Source organism: Mytilus californianus, unplaced genomic scaffold (assembly GCF_021869535.1).
Source record: "Mytilus californianus isolate M0D057914Y unplaced genomic scaffold, xbMytCali1.0.p SCAF_8, whole genome shotgun sequence".
Lineage (NCBI taxonomy): Eukaryota > Metazoa > Mollusca > Bivalvia > Mytilida > Mytilidae > Mytilus > Mytilus californianus.
In genome coordinates, this window is record NW_026262734.1 from 77,708,788 (window position 1) to 77,722,056 (window position 13,269).

The following is a 13,269-nucleotide window of genomic DNA, read 5'->3' on the forward strand; positions in this document are numbered from 1 at the left end:
TCAAGTGCGACTTCTGAACAGCAAATGTCAGAAGTGCACTTTAGACCATTGTGCACATATACACAGACTCTTATCATTGCTTTATGATTTCTTTCAAAAGTCCCTCTGTATATGTATTTTTTTTGTATAAGATTCCGCCACATCCATAAAGTCTATCATCTTAAGTATGAATGAAATACTTGACACTGGATTTTTAACAAACATCAATTAATCAATCAAATTTAGATCAATGAGCTCTCCTTCAGTTTCCGGTCAAAAACCCGGTTGGAAATTTGTATTTTCACATAGTTCATAGGTTTAAAGTTTACAAACATAACTGAATGATATCTTGTGAACTATGTTATTCCGTTTTATTGACAAGATAACGGAAAAGGACGATTTCTACCCTGAACAATATGTATATTTCTTCTTGAAATAATTCATTATTTCTCAGTCATTTGTATTTTAATACTCTAATTTTAACATTTGATTTACCTTATTCAATATTACTTTTTGTTTGTGTACATGTATGTAAACTCGGCTTTTTACAGGTTTATCTATGTGACCATCTCACTGTGCCCTGTTTATTTTTGTTTTCTTAAAATTCATAAAATTCTGTTGAACATAAAAAATCAACTATATTAGATATAAACATCCTCTTTGTCATGTTTAATATCTGCTAATAGAGCCTCATTCTTTGAAAATATCAAAATAAATATATGAATTGCTCCATGTCAAAAAGTATAAAAATATGTATACGGGAGACAGTCTACGACAAAAAAGATAGACGAAAAATGCACGTGTCAGTAAATACACATTTAGATGAAACAGAAAATAAATGATACCTTATTTATTTTCGGGATTTGTTTGGATAAAACTAGAGTGTGGCAAGCTTTTCGAATATCAAGAAATATATCCAAACTGACAATGTATGCGAAAAACTTTAACATTTCAGTAGGTTTGCAGTATTTGGAATATTCCCCTACAAAAGAAATTTATTTCTTCTAAATTTGCAAAGAAAATGTCGCTTGTTTTAACTCAAAGCGACTGGCTATACTCTTGTACTAGATTTAGTCAGCAAAAGTGGGTTTTTGTTTTCAAAAGACGAGATTCAAATTGTTACCATTTTCGAATACGAATCAAAAGACATTTATTACATTTATTACATCTAAGGAAATTTACTAGCTTTGATATTTCACAAGAAAAGCCAAATCTTGTTGTTTGACCTATATAGGCCAAACATACTTGCATAATACAATAATCTTTATTGTCTATATCATATCTGGCGCTTTACAAATATGATAGTCAAATTCTTTTTAAAATTGAGCCTACATGTATTGGACTTTGCTATTTCTTGTAGAACCCTTCTTGTCATAATGTTCCTCACATATTTTTGTGATATCTGAGATGTGAACTTTGGGCTATAGCGTATTGGAGCAAAACGTACGTTCATACCAATGCCGTTGTGCAGGATTTCATTTGCATGTCACGACGGTACTTATAAATAGTGGTCGGTCAGTTTGATACGTATCCAAAGAGTTGGATATGTTGAAGTTCTATTATACGTTTCTGAAGGACTTTGCTCGAGAGTACTGTTGAATGTACCATTTTTAAAGAATAATGGGGACCAAACTTTGTGGGACTGCTTAATTTACATCTGTTTATTTCTGAATGCCTCACTTAAACTTAATATATAACTTCTTTATGTTTAGCATAGATACAACAAAGGTGTACATAATCCTTAAGCCTATGTTTCGTATCAAAGATTTTTTATTTCATGAGGACCAACAACAATTGATAACAGTATTTCTATAGATTGGTGGTGATATTGATTTACGAAAAATTAGGGTGTACCCCTGAAGGGTAATACGACATATGACATTGACTCCCATTATCGTTCAAAAAGAGTACACCGAGTAAAATATTCGATTGGGATTATTGTGGCATAGCATATACCCCTAGATGCGTTTTTATTTTAGCTTTTTCCTGTATAAGGAGTTCCAGGTTATACACATATACATCTTATAGTCAAACAGCCTGAAAAATGCATGTGTGTCGTCCATCTGATCTTATTTGCATTACAACGAAAACTGGATAGGATCTATTTCTTTTGTCACTACTATCTTGATGAGTTCAATATGATACTGCGTTTAGGTGTCAAACATAAGTGTTAAAATTTGTATTTGCTTACATGTCATAAATGTAAATGTTTAAATACTGCTTGGTCGAAAACACAGATGTGACCTTGATCTTTTTATACTTCCTGATAACATAATGGGAAATGGCGATGTTTAATCTATAAAGTATGTATATTCCGTCTTATTCTATTTGCCATGTTTGTATATTTATATATATATTGTTTGTAAACTTACTTATTTAATTTTGTAATGCATGTACATGTATAACGCATATGTATGTTACCTTTAGAAATAGCTCAGTCAAAAAAAGTATGTATATTCCGTCTTAATTTATTGGCCATGTTGAGGGGGCATACAGTGTTACCCTGGTTCGTCCGTTCCGTTCATCAAAACAATAATTTCTGTTATCCTTACTTTAGTTAGCCTCAACCAAATGTTATAAAACTTACACGCAATGCTTACTACCACAAAACACAGATCACGTTCGATATTGGTTGCCGTTACTTTTACTGTTCATGAGTTACTAGATATATAGTTATATAAGAAGATGTGGTATGAGTGCCAATGAGACAACTCTCCATCCAAGTCACAGTTTGTAAAGAGTAAATCATTTTAGTTCAAAGTACGGCCCTCAGCACGGAGCCTTAAAAAGGAAAATTGTTAAATCTGTCGTTTCCGTTGTCTAACCAAATGATATGAAACTTATACCCAATGCTTATAATCACAAAAAAGTTTAAACTACGTAAATCCTGCATCTGTATGTGGAAGTTGACTCTGCGGCCCATAGACACATTTTACATTTATTTAAACAATTGTTTTACTTCCTCTGAATTCTACTTAAACAAGAAGTAATTTGCAATTTTTTTTCAGGATCTCAATGCGTTTGGTAACAGGCAGTGATAATCAAGTTACATGTGACCAGTATAACAAAGTATATCATTAGATTGATCTCTCTGTCTTAGTATATTTTTAAGGTTCTTTGCACTGAGTTCAGTTTAGTGATATGCGTATACCTTCTGTCTGAATTTTAAAGATTAAAAAACCAGACCATCCATATCTACATTTACATGAAATGAACTGTAAGGTAAAATGATTGAAACATTTTGCATTATCTATATATAAATATCTTTCACAACTATAAGTGCATGGTACTACTGAAGCAATAAATGATTTACATTACTTGTTCACGGAGATTAAAGGATTTAATTTTCATTTGAACCTAACATTCTTCAGAATGGAAATGGAGAATGCGTCAAAGAGACAACAACCCGTCCAAAGAGCAGAAAAAAGCCGAAGGCCACCAATGGGTCTTCAACACAGCAAGAAAATCCCGCACCCGAAAGCGGACTTCAGCTGGTCCCTAAACAAAATGTGTACCAGTTCAATGAAAATCGACGTCACACCAAACTCCAAAACATATAAATGAACTAAGAATTAAAAACATACCAGACTAATAAAGGCAGGAGACTCCTGACTTGGGACAGGCGCAAACATGCGACAGGGTTAAATATGTTTTTTGAGATCTTAACCCTCCCCTATACCTCTAGCTAATGTAGATGAAACAAACACACAGCAATACGCACAGTAAAACTCAGTTTAAAAGAAGTCCAGGTCCGATGTCAGAATAGGTAACAAAAGAAACTAAGCAAAATGACAATGATACAATAAGGGCCCGGACTACAAGCAGTTGCTGACATGCCAGCTCTAGACCTCAATGAAACTGATTGAAAGATTATGTCTTAATCATATGAAAATCAAGTACAATCCCTCCCATTAAGGATTTAGTATCATACCATTATAAAATATATGAGAAGAACATAACCCGTCTTTGTCTGGCAAACAGTCAAACAAAGAAATGCATAATTAAATACACACAGAATGCTTATTGCAATACACGTATGATGTCAGGTTTTTTTTAACCATTTGTACTGCCTACTGTATAGAGTACCAAGTACAAATTGTCAAACTCACAAGGCCTTACTGACTTCTAGAATTGAATTGCGTTATTTACTTATTTGCTACGTCCAAATTTGCGGTAATGACAACCCTGCTCTATTCTTACTCCATGATGTAAAAACTACATGCTCCTTTTTTCTTCTGCACTTTCCTTCACTGAGATTCATCATTTATAACTTTCTTCACAAAAAATATGTTTAAACATAATTAATTATGCATTAAATACTATAGTCATGGAGTTCAATTTTTATGCTTAATATTTCCTTTTTTCTCTCTCTCGTAGAAATCTATAATCAAGGAACAATCAATTGAATTCATCAATTTATTAAAAGTAAAATTATATTTGAAAAAAAATCTTTTATATAACTTCACCCAAATCATGGGAGTCTAGGCTTATGTGAATAGTTTCTAGAAACAAAATAGAATTTTAGTGTATGCTCCTACAATGTATAAGTTCACCTTGCCCTTAAAATAGCCTAATACAAATTTTGAGTTTGTAGCCAATCCAAATTCAAGAAGACCAACACCACTAGACACAGTTTAACACAAAACTATGAAAAATACATAAACAAAGCCTTTCCTCTTAAGATATCTCGCATATTTAAACACAACTGGGATGATCCTACAGGAGTATTTTCGATTTGAATGCCACACTGAAATAAGATATGACAACAGTGGAACATAATAAAGCCATACTAGAAACATATGCATATCTAAAACTATATCAAACAATAAAATCCAAATTGTGTGCCTAGGATATTCCTCTACTTATTTTATGTTCTGGTGTGTTATGATGTGTATTCCAAAAGAAACATTGTCACTAGATTGCAATAGGAGTTCACCTAGGCTGTATTTGACAAAACCTTTCCGAATTACTGGTCCTCAATGCTCTTCAGCTTGGTTATTTATTTGGTATATTACCATTTTGATTTGAGTAATTTCAAGACGAAAAGCGAGTGAGACGCTCAAAATTATAAGCACGGTGCCTAATGAGGTTTTTTACAATGCATTCTTTTTGGAAATCCATACAAATACAAAAAAAATGTAGCTTTTCCAAATCTTTAACATTACGTTTAACAGCTGCTCAAATTTCCCTTGACAAATAAACATATAAAGTTGAAAAAGACAGAATCTGTTCTTCATTAACTCTCTTTTAAATAAAAAATCATTAAATTAATATTCCTAGACAATATGAACAAATTTGCATATTTTAAGTATTTTCCTTTCTAAATATAGTAAAATGATGGCCATTAGAGTAAAAATTGTGGTTTATTCTTTGATGAACTATTTAGATCGGACCTGGTTATTTGAGGAAACTATCTGATAAACAATATAAGTTGGAGATCACCTTAAAATTGTTGACTTTCATAAATCTTGAACAAAAATGAAATCAATTATATAAGATCCATAAAGCAGCAGAAATCAACTTTGTATATTTATATAAACGATAATACTTGTAATATATATATATATAAATATACAACTGCTACGGCGGCAACACAGAAGTTCTGACTACTGGTGATACCCAAGGTTTAACCTCCACCAGCACTGGCATCAACACAAACACAATTATGATTTCTTTATTTTGGGCAAATAAAGCCATAATTATGCATCCCCTTCACAAGGAGTGTCAAAGTTTACAAATTTATTCTACATAATATACATTTTTGTAACATTTTATAGCTTATCAGTTTTAGTTAAACTTACAAACTTAAATTGTTCATTATTTTCTCTTTTGTATGTCTTTTTAAAATTCTGTTTTGAACAGAACGATTTGTTACATATACTGCACATGTATTTCTAGCAAATCTGACATTATTTCCACTATTTCAAACGTTAAAATTACAAAGCCAATCAAATAAAATTCAGTCGAAGTTGAAAATAAATGTTCAATAAAATATTCATGCAAGTCTGCAAGTGCCTATATGCACATATCGTTTGAGCGATTGAGCGACATGTCCTAATTTGGTGTTTTTAAAACTTCTAGAAAAATATTGACGGAAATAAAGGATGAGGAGTGAAAATAAATGAAACTGACGAAACGATTGATTTAAAAAGAAAGGGATGTTCGATATAATGTATATTAAGGCCTAGGTTGATGTAAATATATACGATTCTATATTTTATCCAGTTTCCTAATCAAAGTTATTAAAATGAGAAGATATTTACTTGACAGCTTCATTTTCCGGCAATCTTGAAATGTATAATGAAATAAAACAAGTTAAGCGTCTTTGACCCACTTTATCTTTTTATTCGGATACTTGCAGATATCTTCTCAAAGTTTAAAGAGAACATTAGAAAAGAACCCGGATAGAATCAATAAGTTGGGTTGCTATAACCAAACAACCCGGATGTTGAACCAGTTACCATGGTTTCGAACCAAAGAACCCGGATAGAATCAAAGTTCAGACCCGGATGAAACCAAGGTTTTGAACCAGAGTGCCCGGATAGAACTTATTGCATTCGGAAATCACATGACTTTTTATACCTTCAATGTATTTTCTAAATCATTTATTTATTTTGTATATTTATATATAATTTGTAAACTTACTTATTTAATTTTATAATGCATGTACATGTATAACGATTATGTATGTTACCTTTAGAAATAGCTCAGTCAAAAAATGTGTGAAGAAGTGTGAAATTATGTCATAAAAATACAACTTTATTGGGGTCGTACTTTTTATGTCCGAACTATCTATAAGGTTAAGGGTGTCCATGGCTTAAGCACCTGTAACTTTTTATTCTGGTTTATATTTAACAGCCATGGAATTGAAAATACATACTCATCTTATAATAAAATAATAATAAAACGTTACAGTATTAACGTTAACCAAATTATATAAATCAATTGTAGAAAAGTGTCACAGAGCTATTTTGTTTGAGTCGATAAGTGACAATTTATTTTATCTTAAATATTTAATGTATAAGATTACAATAAGGTTCAATAAATAACAATGCATACGATATCTGAGAAGGATTGAATACATTTTGATAGTATTATGTATTTGTATTAAATTAACGAAACTTATTCAGTGAATATAATGTACAAAATGTAGGTAAAGATTTATAACACTAAAAAAAATCAAAGGATGTGAAGACCCTTAAGAGATAAATGTATAAATAATTGTACTTTTGCAATTGGTATATTGCATAAAAAATTTAACCATAAAAAGTGAAATCTACATTTAATCTATACATTTCACGTCCAATATCTCAATAAGGAATGACCGAATCGTCTTGAACCACCAACCATAAAAAAAATGATCATCATAATGATTCCGTCATTTGAATTTATGTTATACCAATTTTCATTCAATTTCGCAAAGAAAAGGTACCTATATAAACAAAATATTGTATAATAATTACAATTAGACTTATAAACGGGTTTGTACTAACATGAGCAACACGACTGATGCCACATGTGGAGCAGGAACTGCTTATCCTTCTTGAGCACCTGAGATCATCCACCAGTTGAAGGGTTCATGTTGTTCATACTATAGTTTTCTATGTTGTGTTTTGTGTACTATTGGTTGTTGTTTTTTTTTTCTTTTTTAACCTTGGCGTTGTCACTCTGGTATCTTTCGTCTCCCCCTCTTTTGTTTGTTTTAGATTACATGAATATGATTACTAACGTAAACAACGTTCAGCTTTTTTACTATATTCGCATATTTTGTTATATGATTTTACAGCTTCATCACAAAATCAATGATTTTAAATGATATTGGTTCGGTTCTTTGATATCCTTGGCCTCCAAATATTTGACTTTGAGCGTTCCTGGTGAAGATATATCAATAAAAGCGCTTCTGACGCAAGATATATATAAAGTGTTTTTTTTTTCCTTTTTTATATAGTTTGCCACATTTTCAATGATATGTTTGTGATTTTGTAAAATTGATTGGTCATGTACTTCTAAATGTTGCCACACATGAATGCCAAGGAATATGAAGAGTACAAAGTCATGAAAATCAGAAATTTAACAAATCAAAAGGCCTTTCCACTTAAACTAAGAAGTAAAATCACAAGAATACTTAAATCCGAGGAAAATTCAAAACGGAAAGTCCCTAATTAAATGGCAAAATCAAAAGCTCAAACACATTAAATGAATGTATAACAACTGTCATATTTCTGACTTATGAAGAAAATTATGGTTTGAACCAGGTTTAATAGCTACCTAAACCTCTCACTTGTATGACAGTCGTATAAAGTTCAATTATATTGACAACGATTTGTGAACAAAACAAACAGACATAAAAGGTAAAATGTCAAAAATAGGGGCACAGCATTCAAGATTGTGTTATAATCTTAATCACTTTAAAAACAAATAAATATGTAGAAGCAAAAACATATAGCAAAAATGAAAGACAAGGATACACAAATTTACCATAGCAGAATAACAAAATGACAGAATTTATAAGTCATATGAAACAAAGAAATACAAAAAAGGCATATAGACAAAGCACATTGGTATATGCTGAGAATAAACAATTGGGATATTCCTTTATGATTTGATTTAAATCCTCTATGATAAAAACTTCGACGAGTAAGCAACTCAGTATAGATCGGAATTTTAATTAAATTGTATTATTTCTTTAACGACATTTCTGGAAACTACGTACGCATGCAATTTCTTTCCAAAATAATCGATTGTAAATTCTTCTAATTTCATTATCAAATAAACAGAATTCTCCTTACCAAAGTGTCAAATTGGAATCCTATTTATGTCGCACTATGCCATAGTTTGTATGTTTCATAACATTATTAATAGAAAAAATGTTATGAACAGATTTTGTTCACAAGCAATCTTTGATTTACGAGGATAGATATTTTGCACGGTTCAGAACAAATATATTTCAGGTGGAAGAGGAGAAATTGCTTACTTATTTCTCCGACGTATTTAATACTTAAACTTATTTATTGTAGGTCTTACCTTACGAGTATGGCATCTGAACACCACATCTGTCATCTTTGCAAAGAAATAGATGTGTCCAATGTTGCAGCTGTTTGGTGTGCTGATTGTGAGACTTTTCTTTGCAAAGATTGCAAAAGGCATCATAACAGAAGCAAAGCTTCTAAAGGACATCAAACTATAGTCCTGGACGACTACAAGAAACTGCCTTCGTTTATAATTGATATAAGAAACCGTTGTGAAAAGCACGACGAAAAGTATGACTTCTTTTGTAAATTCCATGTAGCCCCGTGTTGCGTGAAATGTATTAAGGACAAACATAAAGTTTGCAGGGATTTGAACCCATTGGTTGAGGTTTTAAGGGATATCAAAACATCAGCGAAAGTTTCAATTTTAGACAAAGAGTTAAGTATTTTACAAGAGAATTTTGAAATAATAGGAAAACATTTAAATTCAAAAATAGCCAATCTTCAGGAAAACAAAACAGAATCGCTGAACGAAATACGAAATATGCGTGTCTCAATAAATAATCATCTAGATGAAATAGAAAAGAAAATAGTAGATGATCTATCTGTGGAATTCAATAAAATAAAACAAAAATCTGACAACTTAAACAGTGACATTGAATATAAAATGAAAGTCATTAAAAATTTGCAAAATGACCTTTCAACAATGACAATGTATGCGACCGACCTTCAAATGTACGTAGGCCTGCAATATTTGGAGAAATCTTCATCAGAAGAAGTTGGATTTCTCAACGAATTGCAAGAGAATGATCAATTGAACGAACTTTGTTTTGGTATTGAATTTTCCTCCGATTTGAAATGTCTGACAAATAGCATAAGGACATTTGGCACTGTAGTGATACATTCATCACCTGGCACTTTGAAACTAAAATCTTCTAGCGAATATCAAGTACATCTTTTAGTTCCACCTATGTTAACGATTGATAGTATAAAGCCGAAACTGAAAACAACATTTAAAATTCCGAATATTTTTAGAGATATAGAAATATATGGTTGCCAAGTTTTACATGATAGCAGAATTCTTATTCTAGATAAAATCAGTAGATGTATGCTTTTATTTTCAAAAGATGGAAAATATACAGAAAGTGTAATGCATTTCGATGATACACCAACTGACGTGTGTTTCATCAAAGACTTTTTGATAGCAGTAACTATTACCAAGCAAAATAAAATTTTGCTGATTGATTTATCACAGAAATCCAATACAAAGACTATTACAGTACCAGATTCATGTTTTGGCATCGACAGCAACGGGGAAACATTAATAGTGAAATTACCGGGAAGAAGACTTTTAACACTGGATCTCGATGGTAACATTTTATCAGAGGTAAACGTACCTGGACTATATTCTCTTCATACGGCACAGTATGAAAATAATATCTTCTGTACAGATCGGAACTTTAATCGAATATCTTGCAACACCAACAAGGGGGCCTTGTTATGGACATACAAACATGAAGACATTTGCGAACCATACGGAATAACAGTTGACAAACATGGATTCATATATGTTGCATGCAAAGGAAATGACAAGATTGTAGCTGTATCAAAAGACGGAAAATCGAGTAGAACAATACTGTCGAAAGATAATGGGATTGTTCAACCCGTTGCTATAAATATTGACAAAACATCATCTACATTACTTGTGACAAATCGTTCTAACGGTAACGCCTTCGTATTCGAAATTTAGAACTAAAACACAGTGTTAGCATTCCAAATGTATGGACGTTCAAAAAAGTATTCCTGTAATTAAGAGAAGTTATAATATTATGTTATTTTGTATTCCTTTTTATTTATTTAGCAATATCACCAGTTTCATGTTGCATTTAACACAATCACCGATAAAGATTTCTTTTTGATTTCTTGTTCTTCTTGTACAATATATCTTCAAGGGGACCAGTGTACACTTTAGTTAAGTGTGAAGTTCTTGTCTTACCCCATTTAGTGCCAGTCAGCCAGGTTATACATATAGACCGTGTGTTGTTCGTTCTGGTACATCTTTTTATATCACCTTTTTTCCGGTTGACTCCAGCGTTTGTGGTTGATATGGTCTATTGTACTGTCCAGTATTTTGCGAGATTCCTGTTTTTTTTCCTTTATATTTATTATTGCTTAGAATTTATTTTATTTCAATATTTTATCATCATTGTGTTGTCTGTCCTTATGGTAGTTGTTGTCTCTTTGGTATTTTGTTTCATGTTTTGATATATTTAAAATAATGCAATCTGCTATAATGGCCAATTAGACATCTATCATTTAGAGACCACAGGACTTGGATGTACGTAATTATAGGTCACCGTACGGTCTTCAACAATTATTAAGGCGTATAGTGAACTATAAAAGGATATGGAATGACAAACTGTGAAACATTTCGAACAAGGAAACGAACTGCATAAAAGAACGATTAAAACTAAACCAATAAACGAAAACAAATATGACAGACAGCCAACAACGACAACAACTGAAATAAAGGCTTGGCTACTTGTTTGGGATAGACACATAAAAAATGTGGCGAAGTTAGTTAAATATGTTTGTGAGAGCTCAACATCCGTCCCCTTACCCTCAAAATAGTGTTGTTTTTACAAAGGAACGTAACACCACTACTAGCCGTGCATTGAATTAAACCACACCTACTAACCCCATATGAAATATAAACGGTCTCCATGCGGTTGCTTATAACCAATCATATTCACAGAAATGTACAGCAGGTACGATAAAGGTGAACACATCACTCATATAAGGAATCGGTCAACAATTTTGAACATGCTGACTTATTTGTAGAACTTATTGTGCTGGACATTTTTGTGTTGAGTATTTTTCTATATCTATAATAGTTTCTGCAAAACACGCAAAAATGTGTAAACAACATCTTTCAAGGGCAATATCTCTTCTAAGGGGTCAACCGACGATTTCAACCATGTTGACTTATTTATAGATCTTTTTTTGCTGAACATTTTTGCTATATATTATTGCTCCCTATCGTTCATAGATTTTGATAAAATTCATAACATTGTGTAAAACAAGGTCATGCAAGGGCAATAACTACTATATAGACTGAGTTGACAACTTCGGCCTTGCTGACTTAATTGTAGATCTAGCTGTGCTTAAACCTTTGCTAATTTCAATTTATCTCTATCAATTATGGTTTCTGCAAAAAATAAAAAATGGCGCTACATCATGTTGCTCATAATTGGGCGTGAATAATCTCGCTAATTGAAAAAGGGGCAAGGTGTATTTATCCATGACACAAAATCACTTAACTGACAACAAACTTATATCACTGAAACAGCACCTCAATTGTTGTCCTCATCTCGCAACGAAGTTTTTCCGTTGAACTGTACGGTTCGAAATAAAATTGGAAACATGCTTTCTTTTCAATATTTTCCTAGAAAATCTAATTACAAGATTTATATTTTTGACATTTTTGAAAATGATTTTTTTTTGTATATTGATAAAAAAAGTAAGTCTTCAGTGAATAAATAATATATATATATAGTTTCTGGATCTAGTTCTCAAGTCTGTAACTGATAATTCTTAGTGTGTTATTTTTTTTATTTTCTTTTAAAAAGCAGTTTTCATACACGTCTTTGTTCTTCTTTCCACAAAAATTGCACGAAAGTAATTGATAACTGCTGAACGCCCAGTGGAAAATATTCCCTACATATTTAGGATATTAATGGGCGGTTATATGTTTCAAATGAGATAGCATTACCTTGCTTTGTAAAAGTCCGATACTCGAGTCACAGGACTAAGTCTGGTTTGTACATAACCAAATAACAGCCAAAACGAGAGAGAGAGAGCGAATTATCAAACTCATATTTATTTTGTCATCTGCATCTATTCTCTTCAATGCACATATATTACATATAATAAGAATTCCGGTTCTAGGAGTCATGCGAAACTTTAAGGGAGATGCGAGTTTTTGCTACATGTCGAAAGCCCTACGTAGATCACTGCGAAAAGTTTTTGTGACGATAATTATTTGATTGAGATTCCTTCCTTTCCTCTATATACAGGAACATTTCATTCGGACTGTCGCTTACCTAACCATAATGGTTAAAAAATCTAGATAATTTCTGAAGCGAACTTTATTCATATCAAATTAGTTTTCATGACTTTGGTACGTGTTATTTCTTTTCAACATATCCATATTATCAAACCAGAACTTTTTTTCGAACCATAGGTCGAATGTCATTGGCTAGTAATATCTTCGGAGACTGTAACGAAAAGCTACTTCAGCGGTGTATCGACTAAGTAGCAG

At 31.9% G+C, this 13,269-nt stretch overlaps 1 protein-coding gene across 2 annotated transcripts; it reads left to right on the forward strand.

Annotated features, from left to right (window-relative positions):
- Positions 1–2,241: 2,241 nt before the first annotated feature.
- LOC127711760 (uncharacterized) lies at positions 2,242–10,867 on the forward strand. 2 transcript variants are annotated; one of them, XR_007986878.1, is made up of 2 exons: positions 2,242–2,282; positions 6,341–6,740. XR_007986878.1 is itself a non-coding variant. In XM_052217872.1 (2 exons), exon 2 carries the CDS (start codon positions 9,013–9,015, stop codon positions 10,696–10,698), a length of 1,686 nt encoding a protein of 561 aa, XP_052073832.1. In that variant the 5' UTR covers positions 2,242–2,282; positions 8,997–9,012; the 3' UTR covers positions 10,699–10,867. The 2 variants fall into 2 exon arrangements, 1 of the variants encoding a protein (XP_052073832.1); XM_052217872.1 differs by lacking the exon at positions 6,341–6,740 and adding an exon at positions 8,997–10,867.
- Positions 10,868–13,269: the final 2,402 nt, after the last annotated feature.

Coding starts and splice junctions, on each gene's coding strand:
- LOC127711760 (XM_052217872.1), top strand. CDS start 9,013: ATGGCATCTGAACACCACATCTGTCATCTTTGCAAAGAAATAGATGTG.